This window comes from Lepisosteus oculatus, chromosome 12 (genome assembly GCF_040954835.1).
Source record: "Lepisosteus oculatus isolate fLepOcu1 chromosome 12, fLepOcu1.hap2, whole genome shotgun sequence".
NCBI lineage: Eukaryota > Metazoa > Chordata > Actinopteri > Semionotiformes > Lepisosteidae > Lepisosteus > Lepisosteus oculatus.
The window spans coordinates 11,236,371-11,254,883 of record NC_090707.1 but is presented as its reverse complement, the minus strand read 5'-3'; the positions used below and the strand labels follow the sequence as shown (position 1 = coordinate 11,254,883).

The window sequence follows — 18,513 nt, the reverse complement described above, 5'->3', positions numbered from 1 at the left end:
TTACAAATAATAGGTTATTCACAAAATAAAATAAGTTATAGTACAATAAACTTGACAAAGTGAAAACAAAAACTCATACAATGATGAACTGTTCTCTGAGGCATCATGGGTTTTTTTAACCCACCAAACTCTGTAGTCCATTGCTCAGTTTGTACTGCAGAAAATATGTCAGAGCTGTGCAAATGATTAAATTGCATAACAAGGACACGTGCTCACAGTCCATAGACATAGATCCTGTTTTCTTGAATGTCTTTGATATACAAAGTAACTATATAGTTACATCCAACAATCCCTTGTTTATTATTCCCAAATGGTTACACATTATATCGTCAAAATAAAGGTCATGTACAGTACAAACCAGGTTCCATAAAAGGCAATCCCAGAATTCACAGATTTTGCCACCGACAGGTTACTTACTTCATTTCTGTACAATAAACGTCAACGGGTATTATGTAATCTTTGAGAGAAACTGTATGGAGAAATCTTCAAAGGGAAAATGCCACATCTGATAGCTCTGTAACCTTGTTAAAGTGGAAGAAAGATCCGAAGTCCCATACTAGCACATTCATCTTTCATGTGGGGTTAAATCTGCAAACTCTGAAACTGCATTTTTCAATAGCCTGGCCCTCTACACGTTTAATTCCATTAAAGCAACTGGGCGCATCAACTTACTTTCTGAGATTTCCTGAACAAAGCTTGATGCTTTGGATAATAAAAACATCTGCCAAACTAAAAACAAAAACACTTTGGTGACAAAGTATTGCAGTACGTAATTTAGTTTCTATAAATGCCTTCTAAACAAATATGTGTGGTTTATATTTGTGTGAATTTATTAAATTACAGGCTTTTGTGTTGGGGTGTTGGGAATACATTACAAACAAGGAAGGCAGATTCCATAGATGGCCATACCTGCTGTTCCATGTCTGCTTGTTTAGTCATATTCCTCTTTTACAGTATCATAATCCCAGTCCATTGCTTTGTAAAATACATGTTACGTACAACACCTTTCAACAATTTATACATTTTTTTCATTTTAGAACCCTATTTAAATACTAAGTAGTGCTCAGTTCTTGATAAAAAGTATTGTTTTATTTAAATTATTTAACTTAAGAACACTTAAAAAAACACAGTGCAGATTTAAAGAATCAATCCATATTCTAGTGTTATAATTCATGCTGTGTACATTGCACATGTACTTTCCACTTGCACATGTTCCAGTCATATTTTGTGCTTCGAAATCTAAAAATGGAAATGGCAGTCCACAGCAAAGGAAAGAGTGTCTAGCAGTCCATACATGTCACTTCCCTTGGTATGAAATGTTTTTTTTTATTACTATTTGCAAACACTAACCCATTCTGTTATTCTGCACTCCTCACATACGACATAACAACACCAGTGAAACTTGCAATTGCACCTTTCACTTCTGGTCTGCTGCAAGATGTTATGCCCTCTTCCACAGCAGAGACTTTCACAATTGTCCATCTCTGTGCTGGTTTTATTACAGATTCTTCCCTGTGTCCCAGCAGAATCCGACTCCGGCTGTCTCTCGCAAAAATCGGGCGACTTTTCGAAGTAGACCAGCTCGTTGATGCTGGCCCTCCGTCGATGTGGCGGGTGGGCATGTTCTACCTGGCCCGTGTTTCTGTTGTGGGCTTTGATTAGTGTCGCTATCTTGAACCTCTCCTTGAGAAGGGACCCAACAACTCTGAACTCCGGTGTAACCTGCCAACAGGTTTTTAGTTGACAGCTTCCCGATGTTCCATGGCATTTACATTTCCTCTTCATGTGGTCCATCACCACCTACAAGAATAAAACAAATTGGCTGTCAGAAATCGAGCCCACGGATTTTTATTTTATTATTCAAAGGAAGTCAGAAAACAAAAGTAATGTGAAATGTGTTGGGCTGGGGACATGTTGTGTGTGCATTGAAACCAATTATTTTGTTTTTCCTCCTTCCATGTGCACTCATACAAAAAAACACACTGCAGCTGAAGATGTTTCTCCCACTTCCTAAAACTCCTGCTCTAACAGCAGCATAGTCATCTGTCAGCAACAGCTTTAAACTTTGGGATCCGATTACTCACAGGAAAAGGGGCCAACGTCAGCAATGACAGATCATGGAATACCAACCCCTATCAATAAGGAAAGCAAAATCAGTAGCACACCTTGAGAGCACTATTTCACTTTACGCTGAACACTGACTCCATCACTCTAAATGATATTGTCAAGAGGAAATACACATGTGACACACATCTGATAAAGTCCTTTCCTGTACATAAAAAAGTGGACACTAAGTTCTTCAAGGCATGACTGCTAAGGATATTTAGAAGGACACTAAAACAGATAAGTGAAATGTTACTTATCATTTTTTCTGACACCCTTCAGTTATTTCTGTGTCTCTCCTGCCCATTTTAGGATCAAAGTGAAGATTCAGAGAATATTTCATCCATTGCAAAAACAAGTCAAGGTCATTTAAATAACCAGCTTGTTCCTTTCCATTACATTGGGTTTCTTTCAACGAATGCATTCCTCCACTTCATAGTTAGCATGTTGTGCTTTATTGCCTTTATCGGGAATAAAGGCCACCTTGAAGTTTTGCCAATTACAATGTAATTACTCATGGTAAAGATCTGTAGGTGTAGTAAAATACAATTAAGAATACCAGACTTCAAGAATACCATGCTTTAATGGGTGTTACTACATATTGGGAAATTTAGTGTTAGAAACTTTAAATGTGTCAAAAAAACGATGAATAGAACTCCTTGTCTCATCCATTAGGAATGGTAAGCGTGATAAACATCAGACTCAGTCTCACTGAAGCCAAAGCTAACATTAATTCATTGTGATGAACAACACAATCATCACCCTTCTGAAGAGGTGCTGAATGTCTCTTTTAAGACTGCTTGCATCACATGAGTTCAGTGATAATTCAATCATACTCTAACAATAAAGTGACTGATATGGACAAAACAATATGAAAAGTAACAGAGTAAGAACAGGGGAAGAACACAGCTTTCGTAACCATTTCCTGCCCAGTGTGTAGTGAAAAGAGAGTCTGAAGACGTGTTATTAAAGGGTTGTTGTGGTTGAAACTGATTGACTATTTATTTCTTTTTAATTACCAAGCCACCTTCAGCCTCCTCAGACATCACATGTTTTGCCTTGAAGGCAGAAAGAGTGGCTGTGAAGCAATAACCAGCACCCTGGCCCTCGAAACCACAAAGTCTAAACCACTGATCTAGTATCACAGGAGTAGTAGCTGTTGTTGTTAGAGGTGGAGTGCTGTTAGTTACAATAAAAGTAGAATTTTCTGAATGGGAAGATGCCATTACTTTATTATGAATATTTATTATTCATTGTAAGTCTTTTGAAAATCATAAAGGTGGTCACCATAAGTATCACAGAAATTCCTATGAGATTGCTATCCTATATTACACATAAAGGTTTTTTAAGTACTCTGCGGTAGATCTTTTATTTCCCTCCAAAGCAGGTCTCTTTACTCCTCACAATGTGCCATGCTCATACCTAGCAAAAAAATGTAACACGCAGTTTCTATTATTTAAGTATTTAAAGGACATATAAGTACTAGATGCATATTAAAAATGTTGTCTGTGGGAAGAATGGGAGGGAAAATGATAGACCAATTTTATAGATAAAAAAGTATCAACATCAAAACCAATTTGAGGGCAAATCTACCTTAAATATAGACTCTTTCTCAAAAAACTTTGTTTCTCTTAAACTGACTATGGGCTGTTTTAAAAGTACTGTACATGTGTAACAGAACATCTGTCTGTCACAGAATGCTTCCTCTGATTTGGGGTCTAATCTCCCAGACATTTTGACTAAGGGAGTTCTTTCAACTGCCTGTTGCATTTTCTTAGAAAATTAAGAATGCACTGAGTTATTCCTTAAAGGCATGTACTCATTATAGAAAACGCATGTTTACAACTCACTTTCCCCTACTTATTAAAACCAAACAGGATACACATTTTACAGGAAAAGATTTAATATTATTTCTAACAGAAAATAGGCAATATTTTAATAAAGGCTTAACACGATGTGACTTCTAGGGTTATGTAGGTTTTTATTAGATGTGGGAAGAATCACTTGAAGTAATTACTGAATAATCAGCGGTTGAAGAGCGGTTACAAATATACAACATCTGGCCTTTCCTAATTGAAGAACATAGGGAAAAAAAGATTCAATAAACTGAGTCCCGAGTAAGATCAAAAAGAACATATTGGTGGCATACTAGGACCATAGGCAATTTATGGGGCCTAAGCATTATAAAGGTTTACTTTCTTTCATATCTAAAAAAGAGGACCTAATCCGTTCGTCATTGACATTTTTCAGAACACATTTATTATTAATTAGCTTTATATATGCAAAATCTTTATATCATAACAGCACTCATGTCACAACCTGAAATGTTAATGGCACTGTGTCCAAGTACAGTACTTATCTATATTATCAATATTATGGTCATAAAAGTGATATGTTTGTTTTTTGGAATTAGCAATTTATTACAAATGGGAACAATAGAAAAGACTCCCAAATGTAGACGTAGTCATAAAAAAATTGAGTGGGGCTGTCCTTCTCAAAACACATCGGTTATTTTTGTGTAGGTTTCAGCTTTCTTTATAAAGTTCAAAGCCATGTGTGTACAAAAGAAGTGATCTGAAATCCAAACCAAGCTGTTTCCATATGAAACCATTGAGTAAGCCAGGATGAGTGTTTTATACCTCAAAATTGCCTGTGAAGATGTATTTTAAAGGAAATATTAAAGGGGAATGGTTACAAATGAACAGAATCATTAAAAATAACTGGGAAGTGAAATTTCGCATCATTTTGATTCCTTAATCGAATGTACTCAGTACAACATAAAGATGCTTTGGATTTCAATCTGAAAGGTCCTGTGTTCCCATAATTCACTTGTCAGATCCTGACAAGGAAATGTTGCCATGATGCCATCCTGTTTTAAGGCTTTAGGTTTTAATTGGTATAGTTAGCTGAAAGCAGGGCAAATATCACTTTTACTATACATGACTGTTCTTTACATTTGCGGCGTGTGAAAGGAAGACAAAGGCATAACATTTCTTTTTGTTGCAGAGGAAATGAAAGTTATTCCTGCAGTCAATAAGCTGGCAGAACTAAAGTATCTAATCTAAGATCTGTCCATGCACAGGTCTTTATCAGTGCAACCAAATTGGTTTTGGCAAGATTATGTTTTCGGTGGTCTGTTAACCCTTCAAAATTAACTCACAGATTCCATATTTCCTTTAAACTAAGAAGCATTACTGTCACCATTTGCATATATGGTATACATACCTTTTATTCTTGTTTATCTACACACACAAAATATTTAGTTTTACTTGTGAACATCTGGCAAATTAACATTTCTTCAGAATAAATTTATCTCAAAGTTTTCATTGACTGTGACAAAATGCCCCTTAAAGTCTTCTACTCCAAGGTAGGATCTGTCTGCAGTTTTCTTTTAGAACTCATTTTCACCCGTCTTTTTCGTTGAGCGACAGCTTTCATAATAGTGTCATACAAGAGTGATGTGTTGTTACTTCAAAAATAATATTGAATAAAGTAAGCCAATTTATTCATTTTGGGTGGAATTTCCCCATTTTCAGTGTCTCTTCACTTTGAGAAATTTGACTTAAAACTGTATTTGGGGAAGGAAGGGCGAATCTCTTTCTACTTTCCGCCTTGTTTGATGTTTCCAATCTTTTGCTCAGTTTAAACATCTGTTTCCAAACAGCCAGCAGCCACTAATTAGTGCTTTTAACAAGACTCGACATCGTGAGAACCAGAAGGTGGGCATGAAAAAACATGTAAAAGCCCCACTCAAACGGTCACATTCTTGCACAAAAAAGGGGATTTTTTTTGGTGGTGGTGGTACGTCTGTGTGTGTGTGTGGGGGGGGGGGGGGGTATTATACAAGACCTTGCCTGTGGATTGTTTTTTTCTTTTGGGGGCTCCTTCATTGTTTGAAGTCATCAAGGTGCTTTCATGAAAGGTAAGCTCCAGATTTGAACGTTATCTCTATTTTTACAGTGGCACTGAGATACAAAAAAGATAACCCTGTTTTAATTTAAATGATTTTTTGAGAAGCAAACTACCATACGGTAAATTACACAGAACAGAGGTGACATGCACTGTGATTGATTTCATGGGTGGAGAAGGGGTGTAACCTTATATCAAAGTGAAGCACATGATTCAAGGATACTGTGGGTTGCCTATATTCTGCAAATCTTTAGGCCAAAGAAATGGTGTCGTTTAACACTTTAAAAGGTTTCATATATTTTTTGAGGAACAGTTTTATTTACAAATACCCCTGTCCTTTACCTGTATTTTATAAGGGTAGCTCAATACATAAAACAACCTCCAACAAATGCCATTCCCAATTCAACACACTTTGTTTCGTTACACTGGGTTCGTGACCTTCAACCACACTACACAGAAAGCAACATCTGCAGTAACTATGTCCAAGACACTTGAGTGCCAGAAATAAAATACAGGGACTTTTTTTTGCTAGGTATTAGATAGTATGTTACTCAGTAATCACATTCATTGGAAACAAAACACAATCAATGAGTCAACTCAAAATAAAAAAGACAGCAGGAGTCACATGCAGGATACCTGCAGGCGTGTTTTCCACTCTGCATGTAATGTCACTGACTTAAGGATATTGATTACTTTCATTCTTTATTATGTGACACTGCATTAATAAACTATAAATGTACCGAATAAGACGTGCCAAACTTCTCAGTTACAGTAATTCCTGCAATTAAAATCCACTCCTCTACCTCAGCCCATTGCCTCGGAACAAAGTACAGCATGTTTTCTCTGTTACTTAGGTTTACATTCCTGAAAAAGTGTTTCTTTTAATGCAGCTATATTTCTTTTGATTAGCTCCCATTTTGATATCCTGCCAGCATTATGACATCCCAGTAGCCTATACTCTTTTCCCACAATGTTAAATTAACCTTTGATGCCAAATACATTTTCTGGCAATCACAGAAGCATATTCTGCCCAAACAATGCAGCTATTTTCTGATTCATTCCACCTTAATACCGAAGCTTATCGTTAGCAAGCTTGGGATTTACATTATAGATTTCTTCTGACATCACTTTGATTTATTGCGTTTTCTTTTTTAATTATTATCTTTCATATTCTGTATACTCAAATGAAAGCAAATTGCCCTGTCTTTAAGTGAGTAGCATTTGCAGTAAGATCAGATTCATCATAGAAGAATAAGGTGCATGCTAAATAAAAAGATACTTAAAACCTCTATGAATTAAGAAAACAAGATTTGCACTTAATAAATGAGGCCTCACAAAAATGCGAAATGTATACTTTTTGAATCTTTATCAAGACTAAGTACATTAGATTAAAATGGATTTACAGGCATTAAACATTCAACTGGTGGGTCAGAGAGACTTTTCAAAACAGAATAAGGATGTCTATTTCAAACTCTTATGTCCTCCAGCAGAAGAATATTTGGTGATAAAGAGAAACTTGTTAGAGATTTATAACTGAAAGAAGGAAACAACATTACAAAACAGCAGTTGATATTGGAAAGAGATCATCAGGCTAATGTGTTTGGCCTACACAGGGATTGTTCAAAAACCTTAATGTTACAATTAGACAGTTTTGACTGTAGAATACGAAAATGAAAGGCCTGTGTGCATTACAGGCAACTCTTATGTTCTTACTATGGTAATGCATAACAGTCATAATTGCACTGCACTTTATCCAAATTAACGCAAATTCAAGCAATGTGTATTGTCACATAATATCTCTCCACTGGGGACAGGGAATACAGCCAAAATGAATCAGTGCAATGCCATTAGGTAAATTTAGTTTTCCTTCATCATATGCTATCTAGATGATTAAACTCATTGGAACAGCAGAGTCATTATCTTGTTCATTTTCTGTACCAGATGAACAACTCCACATTTTGTGTTTTGTCTAAACAATCACTAAATGATTTCTTTTCAAGGAAACCAAAAATAAACTCTGATGAAAAGATGTAAGACCAAATTACAAGAAGGGAAACAGTGAACAATGAGCAATTTAGTGCTCGTCTTGCGTGTACAAAAGCACTGTAAGTAATTTGGCTTGCTAACTACCGTTTGAGATGTGGGTGATCATTTTCAAGGAGAGATAGAGAAAAAATAAGAATCATATTCTGATAATCCACTTGAACAGATGATAAAGTTTTAAAGAGTATGTTGTATTTTTTTGTTTACTTACTACGTATGATTGTTCTACCATAATACTGTGTGTATTTTAGCAGAAATTCTTACATTTAACATTTAGGATAGAAATTAACATCAAATTTATCAATAAATGTTTCACTGAAATGTTTTTACATAGATGTCTTTCAAATGTAAAAAATGTGGGCATCTCTAGCACATGACTGTTACAAACACTGTGTTTTACATCACCTACATTGGTAATATGCACTACAGTACATCACCAGTATTTTGGTGCAGGAGATTGTCCTGGTTCCTGATAAACAGGAAGCTGGGACAATATCTTTGTAAACAGACAGATGTTGGGGGCTGGCAAAATAAACCGCTGGCTTATTTCTTTGAAGCCCAAATGAATTGCAGTTACTTGAGGATTGGTCTCCCTCACTCATTTCCTGTTTCTACACTAATTATACCATATGCACTAGAAGCCCTACCTTTTCTGTATCACAGCTCAGGATCAACATTAAAGCAAAGAGAAGCCACACTTCGATACACAAGGCAAAGGATGGATCATTTGATGTAGTGTATTCAGTGCTCGTCTGTGTTGTTTAGGTGCTTGGAAGTATGCTGAACACAGTTTGAAATCCAATGTCTGACCGCACACACCACACTCGTCAATATATAAGATGAGATGAAAGTTGTCCTTCCCAAGCTCTCTCTTTCAGTTAACTGTCTTAGCTGAATGTGCCATTAGCTTCAGCTATGTCTCTACTATCCATCTAATGCCATCAGCACCTTACAGAATCCAACTAACATCAGTTCCATGGCCCAAACGACTGGCCCACACAAAACTTGCTCTAGGTGATACAACAATAACTCTAATGAACTACAGTAAAGGCATTCTTTTAAAAGGCTAGCCTGTCTTGCAATTAGATAATAACAGTTTCCAAGGGTTTGTTTTACATCCTGGAGTGTCTTTCATCAGTAAAGAAAAAAAGATGTGACCACAGAAAGACTATAATGTGAACTACAGTACATATTAAATCCGCACAGAAGACTTGAAGGTAAATTTGACATTGCACAGCGAAAAGCAAAAAAAGACACTTAGAGAGTCATACCCAAGAATGCCTCAGTAATGCAATGCTAACCATAATTTCTTGATAGTCTTAACTGATGAAAATTTAGTTTCCATATCAAAATAATTAACCTTGTAATTACTAACGGCGTAAGGTCCACAAAAAATGGAAATGTTTTGTTATGCATACTGTATGTGGTTCCAGTAGAGCAAACTGACCTACAGTACATATACTGTACATGATTTTATACAATCCTACTTTTAACACAAGAAGCAATTACCCATGAAAATGTTACAAACTCTCTGTAACTAAAACTCTCGCTATCATGCTGTATAGAAACTGTATATCAGTGTATTCAGAAACTACAATGTGCTATGCACTACTGATGAAAGTGACTCTAGATAAGTTGGTTAAAGGTCTGATATATTTCATTTAAGCTGGTAGCAGTTGTCTAGTTTTTATGATCACCTTTGGTTAAAGCAGGAATAGATCTTAAGTGTTAGAAGATAATACGTATATTAAAGCTATGCTGTCTTCTTCCATGTTTCAATGTTTAGAAACAATAAAACAATATACAACATTCTCTGCTGCTGTGCACATGCTAGAGATATAAGCAAACATGAGTTTCTCCTTTGATGAATTCTGGGAATATTTTTTATTCTTAAAACACATTTAGATCCTTTTTTTTTGCTGTGGTAAAATGGTATTTTGCATTTTGTTCACAATAATCTAATAAGACAGAGTAATCATTGGAGGAATCTGTCCAGAAATAGCAACAATGGAAAGGCAGCATTAGTGTTCAAGATGGAAAGCGTTCTCTCCGGATCAAGTGCAGTCATGCATTCTCAGCTCTGCCTCGTACCCTGTGCATCCAGGAGAGGATCCAAGTTACTGCAATCCTCACAAGGGCAAGCAACTTTCTCTTTATGGATGGACAGTGGCAGTACTTATCTACAATCTTGCATCACCACCTACAGGATTTCTCATCTAACTTTAGCTACTTCCCTTGTTTTTAGTCTTGTCTATACTCAATACTCAACTATTATAACTGTCTTATACTGTATGTATACATAAGACAAATGTTACATGTACGTAAGAAAGTATTGACCAGGGTCAATAATTGTTATTATTGTTATTATTGAATAACACATTATTGACTAGGGTCCTTGTTTTATCTGATTCTTTTCAATGAAATTTTCACATAAAACTTTATCAGTATATGGTAGCATGTGGCAGCCAGCAGTGAGCATTAGGGGCTCGTAACTCTGAACCAGGCATTTATGGGATCAAATCTTGGGTTTTTGTACTCTTAAGCAAGGTACTTCACTCAGAATGCTCCCGTAAAAGACATACTACTGCTTAATACTGTAAATGGATACTGTTTAGGTCATCACTGAAATTATTTGATTCATCTGGAGAACACAAAGGATTAAGTTAAAAAATAACAAGCAAGGGTTAAACTAAAATAATAGTATAGCAGAAAAAACGTTAGTGTTCTAAGATGCAAATCAATATCGCCAAAGGCTATGTGACCGGTTAGCAGTTCAACAACTCAACTTGGTCATCTTTCATGAAAAGAAGAAGACCATGTAAGTATTCTAAAACAAGCAGCCAACAACGAAAGGTTATGATAAAGCAGTGTGTCTCATGACTCAAGTCTGTACACATCTTATCCAAATGATCTACATGCAGCTGCAGAACCACTTAGCTTTCTCTAACATCTGTAAGCAGTTCATTTAATGTCCTCTTGTCTCGACAAATGGGCAGGTAGGCTATACTCTTTCCTAGACATTTGTAAAGCAAGTATGCACACATTTAACAACTTTTAGAAGGAGACATTGTCCAGTGTTATTCTGCATCACAGAATAACTTCATTCGGAGTAATACTGGCAAAGCTGTCAAATCAGGGTGCTACATTCCTCAAGGGATTTAATATGTATGGCAGAGTTTAATTTTTTTTCTGTCATATTAATTGAGGTGAAGGCTGGTATTCTTTCCAAGAACTGAAAAATGTATGTACTGTAATAAGGACCTTATATATCCACCTCTCCTGTGCTGTGATGACAATGTTAAATAACTCCTAACCAATATCATCTACTGTATGAAATCCAGCCAAACCAGATGTGAGATAATGAATATACTGTATATTGCAATGCACTGTCCAACTCCTGGAGCACAATACATCCAAGGAGGAATTTACAATTTCATTACCACAAATTATGGGAAATACAGTTGCTGATGTAACATAATATTCTCGTTAACTTAATTTTTTTAGCTCTCTTTCTTTACTTGACTTGCTATGGATTGCCTGAATGTGACTGAATGTTAAATGTACCCCTGAAGGAGAGAGAACAGCTAAATCTGATCCCTCTTCCAGCACTTGCCGTCTTTGAAATTGTAGCTGTTTAAGACTGCTTACACAGTCTGACAACATTAGGTAAGTAAAACTATCTGTGGTGACTTTGTAAGACTATTGCTATAAAACGAGCATAAGCAATCAGTGAGGTCAAATTGAATTCAGCCAATCTGTAAAGAAGATGAGTATAACTTCTCACCTGCCTGCCAACTCTATTGTTGTGAAGTCTCATCCTTGCGTGGATATCCTTGTATGTTTCTCTCGAATCCAGAAAGTCCTTAGAAAACCTTTCTCCAAATTCCACATCGGGACTGCAGCCCCCCCATTCCCAAGAGTCCTGGGGCCCAGGGGCATCAGCTGGGATGTGCTCCATGACACCATGAACCATGCCTTTCCCTCGGTTTATGGCTTCAAGCTGCAGCCGGTTCAACTTGACCCGAAAAGCCTCTTCATCCCCTCTCCTTTTCTCATCACAGCCGCAGGCTTTCAGCTTCCCCATGGAGCAGGCATTGGACACTGCATGGACCACACCTGCTGCCGCAATGGCATATGCAAAGGCGCTCTCCCTGAAGCCTGGAACAGCAAGAGGACAACAGCTGAAGAGATGCCTTGACAACTGAGACACGGTGGAGCACCCCGCCTTTTCCAAAAAGAAAATGAAAGAACTGAAGCTCTTGCAAATTGTGTCATCTCTGGAGGACAAAAAACAAAACCTCTTTTGCATATACAGAAAATATTTTTCAGGAATAAAAGCTAAATAAGCATCAAGTTGAGGAGAGGGGTGGAAAAACTCCCCAGGAAAGTACACCAGAAGGAAGTGAGCACTTAGCCTGATCACACTAGACAGATGGCTTATTGGGGGGGAGCGGTGGCTCTGTGGCTAAGGATCTGCGCCTGTGACTGGAAGGTTGCCAGTTCAAATCCCATGGCTAGCAGAAGAATCCTACTCTGTTGGGCCCCTGAGCAAGGCCCTTAACCCCCAACTGTACAATGGCAGACCCTGTGCTCTGACCCCAAGCTTCTCTCCCTGTCTGTGTGTCTATGTCTCCATGGAGAAAAGCTGGAGTATGTGAAAAGACAAATTACTAATGCAAGAAATTGTATAGGGCTAATAAAGAAACATTATTATTGAAACAATCACAGTATTTTGTAAGTGAGCAAAACTGAGACTTCATTCAGCACCTATTTGTTTCTGCTAATTTTCTTAAATTAGTTCTAGTTCATTACCAACAGATCAATGCTAGTTATCCCAATCCCAACGATATTGTATGTGTATTCAGGCATCAGTGAATTCGGAAAATAAAATTAATACTTGTTATAGTGTGAAACAATTAAATATACAGCAATTAAAAAAACAGACATTTTTTCTCATGCAAAACAATAAATAATCATTCTCTTGGTTCCCTTTTAAAAATTGTGTTGCCTGTCACTCAAGACATCATCTCTGGACAGAAGCAGACACATTTTTGCGTATTGAAAATACATTAATTAGAAAAAAACATGCTATTATTTGGTGTAAAGTCTGCTGGCTTTAACATGTATTAAATTAAATATACAGCTGTTTTCTGTATTTGATTTTCTTGCAATAAAAATGCAATACCTGATTCTGTGTTACAGAATGCTGTATTATAACATATTAAACTGGAGGAATCTCTGTTGAACATCTGTGTCTCAATTAATTAGCGTATTCAATAGTTTTATGACTGGACAGCTCCATCAGTCTGATTCCCTTCTAGTCAGCATTTATAAAAGCACCCTTTGAATGCCTCGTGTCTCCAGGCAAAATAGTCCCATTAGTTTAAATTCAGGGCTTTCCTGAATTAAGTTTGTTTAATCTCCTCAGTAAAAGACAAAACACATTTCACTTTCCCTTGTTTTCTGTGCCATTGATCTTCACAACTAATAACCCCTAACTGTAATACACTGAGGTCCTACAAAACATCTGTGCTTCCAGATCACCTTCCTGGACAGGAAGAATATAAAACAGAGATGCGAGAAAACCTTAAAGGAGAAAACTCCCCTGGATGTAACAAGGTCAGTTAACTTAACAAGAGTATGAGAGTCTGGGTATCTGTGACACACATGAAAGAAACCTCATTGATACCTTCATGTGAATGGTTGAGTTTACATTGGAAAATGCGGAAATTAAACTAGGCTTAATAATAATTAATAGTGATCGTGTTTCCCCTTTTGATTTTTAATTACTTGGTTTGAAAATGGCATGAAGTCTTTAAGTTTATCCATTTGCCACTGCATGGCCAAGGTTATATTCAAAAACATGGTCGAAACAAGCGGCTAAAATGACTAATTTAAAAAGCACAATGAAAAGTAAAAAATTCTGTGTTCAGACCTACTTTACATTGATATGTATTTAACATTGAATCCTTGAAATCTGACTGTGATGACCTGGGAAACTGGATTTGACTATAAAAGGATCCACTCTGAATGTAATTTTGGGGTTAAATCGTCAAATTTAAGACCAATAGACACTCTCATCAAATTCAATATCTATCAATAATATTACTTTCTTTTACTTTAGGAAATGTTATCTTTAGAATTCTGGAAGATATTCAGAAGGATGCAGGTTCTTTTCTTTTCCATCCATACTTAATTAACTTTTCTACATAAGATCTTTCAATATTCATAAATGTATAATACTCCTGTATAACTCCTGCCAGAGTTGTAGGAAAGAGATTTTTTTAATGAGATTTAAAAAGCGTCAGTTTTATCGTCTTTCATGTTGTACATCACCATGTGATGGATTGATTTTAACAGTTTACTCAAAGGAGGCCATAAAACAGTTATGTCTCCTTTATAAACAGTACACAACCAAATATACCAACATACATAATCCATTCCAAGAATTTGTGTAAATGACATTATAAGCATGTGATTAATGCCTGTTGGTATATTGTGCTGCGTACAGTTTATAAAGGAGATATGACTAGTTCAAGTAAATCTTTACCAGGTAATCCATCACATGGTGATGTATACCTTGAATGTCCATTAAACAGACATTTTTTCTCATGTAAAACAGTAAATAATCATTCTCTTGGTTCCCTTTTAAAAATAGTGATGCCTGTCACTCAATACATCATCTCTGGACATAAGCAGACACATTTTTGCGTATTGAAAATAAATTAATTAGAAAAAAACATGCTATTATTTGGTGTAAAGTCTGCTGGCTTTAACATGTTTTAAACTATCTATGAACCCTCCGTTTGGAAAAAGATCCAGGCATAAGACTTTGAGAGCAGATTGGAACTTGCCACACTGCTTTAAATACACTCTCACCTAACCTCAGTCTTTTCTTTTGTCCAGTTTACAGAAAGCAATGCCTAATAATCTTTAAAATGTTTAATCAAGTGTGAAAAGCCCAATGTTTGGAATCTGCGTCATTAAAAAAAATATACAGAACTTCTCCAAAGGCCTAAATATCTTAAATTTAGAAAATGTCAGGGACACTGTGGATCAGAAAATGAATGATATTCAATTGACTTTTCCTCTAACACATTGGTACTTGTTCTATTTTTTTCATTACTCCCAGGATTACTTTGAGGGCGGATGGCACTTAAAAGCAGCTTAGAGACACTGACATGAAAATGCTGTTTTAGGTTTACTCTCAAACTGAGTAGGAGAGACTTGGAACAAATCAAACTAACAAATAATTTAAAGTGAGACGCACGCACGGCTGAGCTGATAGCTGAAGAAGTGGGAAAATGAATTAAAGATTTAAGAAATCTGTCACTCCAGGTTATAAAAACCTACTAAACAAGTTTCTGCTTTGCCACAGAGAGCTGGGAAAGTGCTGAAAGCAAATTCACAGCAGTTGCTCTGGTGAAAGGAAAAGCATTAGCCAGCTTGAAGAGGCCTATTCGATACATTTGAATGCATTTATATCTCAGTATTACATTCAGTGTTTCAATAAAATATAAATTCTTCATTAAAATCAAGGACTAGAAAAAACATACCAAATGTCTATTCTAAAAATATGATATGAAATAGGCTTTGATGTTGTGTCTGATGTTATATAAATAAGAATTAAGGAAGTTAAAGCACATACTGTACAGCATTGTCATGTGACAGTGATTTATGACCATGCAAAAGTACCAGAAATAAATTAACAATATTTCAGTATGTTTTTTTTCTTGCTAAATTTGGGACATTGCCAATAAAATTGGTAAGCCACACCATGAATAATAACACAGTACATTGGAATTTTTCAAGAATTAGCATAATAATGTGAAAGAACCATTACAAGCTCTGATTTACTACTCGTTTGATAAGATCTTGTTTGTCCTTAGCAGGTTCTGGTGCAGTGTGATTTCTTCTTTTCGTGCGCCTTACCTCTGCTGAAAACGACACTCTCATATGGAATCTTGTTCCTTGTTTCGAGACTGGAGCAGTTCCACCTGTGACCTCTAAACTGGTGCTGGCATTCATGGATAGCAATCTGGATCCCTTGAATTGCAGATGCTGTGACATCCGGATTCCGCATGCAAACATCCAGTTGCCGTCGTGTCAAACCAGGGAGAGTCAAGCACACCGTATTTGCATTGAGAATTGGATCAAATGGGATCTTCAGTCCCAAAATTTCATTTGAATCTACCCTGAAACACACATTAGAACAGATTTTAAGGCATGCCCTGATGATCACAATTTTCAATCAGTGCATAGCAGAGTTACTACACCTAATTTCTTTGAATAAACTTCTGATCTTTGAGCAATGATTTCTGAGGAGTGAATTGAACTTCCTTATTTTTATTGTTTTTTGCCACCCAGACCAGCAAGCATGTTAACGTATAGGAAATATATGTATGCACAAAATGCTAAAATAATTAATCGTCATAATTTGAAACACTTTGCATGACAGTAACACTATTAGACATAACATGTTCTTTCATTTACATTAGAAATACAATAACAATATTGGTCTGACCATTACTCTCAAAAACGTATTGGTATCTACATTCGAGTGCACATTTTATTAGAATCTGAAACATCAGTTCAATACTTTAAACTCACACCAACATTGTGTTTAAATATTTGACTAATTCAATTATCGGTTTTGTGGTCGCATTTGATAAGGTGTGCCCTTTGGTTTTATTTGTTTTGAATACAATAACTTATTAAGGCATTTGTCAACAATGGGCGCGCTTTTAATCTCTTTAATTTGACTATGCTACAATAAGTTATGTAGACATTTTTATGTTGAGTTTATTAAAACATTTTAAGACTAGTACAATGGAATATTGAAACGTTCGCATTTAACCATTTAGTACAGGAAAACAACACACTAGTTTTGGCATAGAAACCGCAGACTTGGATGAGGACCTTACCTAATTATTCAAATGAATTCCTTACAAATGCTAACTACTGTACAGCCTCAGGATAAGGCTGCCCGTATCATAAAAATACGATTCCGCAATACCACTCAGCTTCATAAATACATTAAGAGATTAAATCTAAGGATGGAGCAAAACTAAATAGCCACTCTACCGCCCACCTAAGCAGAATAAAAGCATTAATTAAATCCCTTAGCTTGATTTAAGACTCTCAAGCTAGATATTTATATCCTACTTTATTTTTTTAATTACATTTAAAAGCACCGTAGTAGATGTTGTCATTTCATGCTCTCGTGCAACAGGGCACAAAACTTTGGTTACTTGCAGCTCCAGCACAGACAAGAAAATAGTTTTCATTAAGAGCACTGTTACTACAGGTATCTTATTTTTAAAGACGTCTATGAGTACAGTGTAATGTATTGATGCTTTCTATATTTATTTTTTATATTCTGAAATTAAACATTCTTATAAGACATGCATGATCCAAGGGATAAGTTTTGTTTGGAGACTACAGCAATCACTAGATGCTCGTTTAAACAGTTTTTAAGGACAGCCAAGACATTAAGTAGGCTTTTATTTTACTTTAAATAGTTGAACCTGTCAGTTTTCAGGTAGTCTGCCACTCAGGTACCAGTCTGCGTGTTCGTGGTGTGCGTGCATATTTAGCACAGATGGAGCCTCAGTACAAAGTATGTGTAAAATTCTAACCTGTTCAGAGAATTTTAGGAAAGGGCCACATATTTCGTGAAACTTACATTGGACATTACAAAATATTATTCAAATACGTTTGTATTAATTTTTGCAAAGTAAATATACAGTAGAAGCAGAATAAGACATTGCACAAAACATTACAATGTTATACAACACCGGTTTACGTGTCCCTTTGGATATTAAAGGTAATGTGGAATGAAATCTCAGCTTTAATAAACTTACCTTTGCATAAACAAAGTCACAACCATTAACGAACGGAAAAGATGTGCTATAAAAAATTCCATAGCTTTTTTTTCTAGTAAAAGATGCGATCACTCTTCACTTTTTAGATGACTGAATTTTGAATGTTCTCTTAGGTCCATACGCTTAACAATGCTAGCAGTCGTTGCACAATGTAAATCAGATCCAATGAACAGTTCTTTGGTAAAATGCTAAAACACGTAACATTCTAATTATGAACAACCGATTTTAGCAAAAAGGTAGAAGGTACTGTAGCAGAAGTTTTGCCACTGTCTTTCTTTATCTGCAACTAATTTAAGAAGAACCACAGCTGGAGCGATCACTAGAGGCTGTCTTCTTACGCCTGCCCTGTTTTAAATGATCCAACCTTGCACTGTTTGCATTTGACTATATCCGCACTTTTAGGACTAACCGCTCTCTATCTTTCGTCTCACGGATTTGTGATGTTTTGCATGTCCCGATAGCATTCTAAACTACACCACTTAGCACATCGCCGGCCCACTTTTACGTCATACTAAAGAATAAAGAGCTGCACCAGAACAAGTGCCGTACTAGAAGAAGCAGTTAAGATCCCGTA

The 18,513-nt window shown here is 36.2% G+C and overlaps 1 protein-coding gene across 1 annotated transcript; it reads right to left on the bottom strand.

Annotated features, from left to right (window-relative positions):
* Nucleotides 1–276: 276 nt before the first annotated feature.
* On the bottom strand, nt 277–18,510 carry wnt10a (wingless-type MMTV integration site family, member 10a). The gene is made up of 4 exons (XM_006636423.3): nt 17,919–18,510; nt 15,988–16,250; nt 11,840–12,213; nt 277–1,800 (listed from the first exon to the last, which is right to left on the bottom strand). Exons 1-4 carry the CDS (start codon nt 17,978–17,980, stop codon nt 1,333–1,335), a joined length of 1,167 nt encoding a protein of 388 aa, XP_006636486.1. The 5' UTR covers nt 17,981–18,510; the 3' UTR covers nt 277–1,332.
* Nucleotides 18,511–18,513: the final 3 nt, after the last annotated feature.

Bases quoted from the DNA above. Each gene is read 5' to 3' on its own strand.
- wnt10a (XM_006636423.3), bottom strand. From the start codon at position 17,980: ATGGAATTTTTTATAGCACATCTTTTCCGTTCGTTAATGGTTGTGACT. The intron at 16,251-17,918 runs GTAAGTTTATTA...TGTGTGTTTCAG, and splicing joins GTGACTTTGTTTATGCAAAG to GGTAGATTCAAATGAAATTT. The intron at 1,801-11,839 runs GTGAGAAGTTAT...TTATTCTTGTAG, and splicing joins ACAATAGAGTTGGCAGGCAG to GTGGTGATGGACCACATGAA.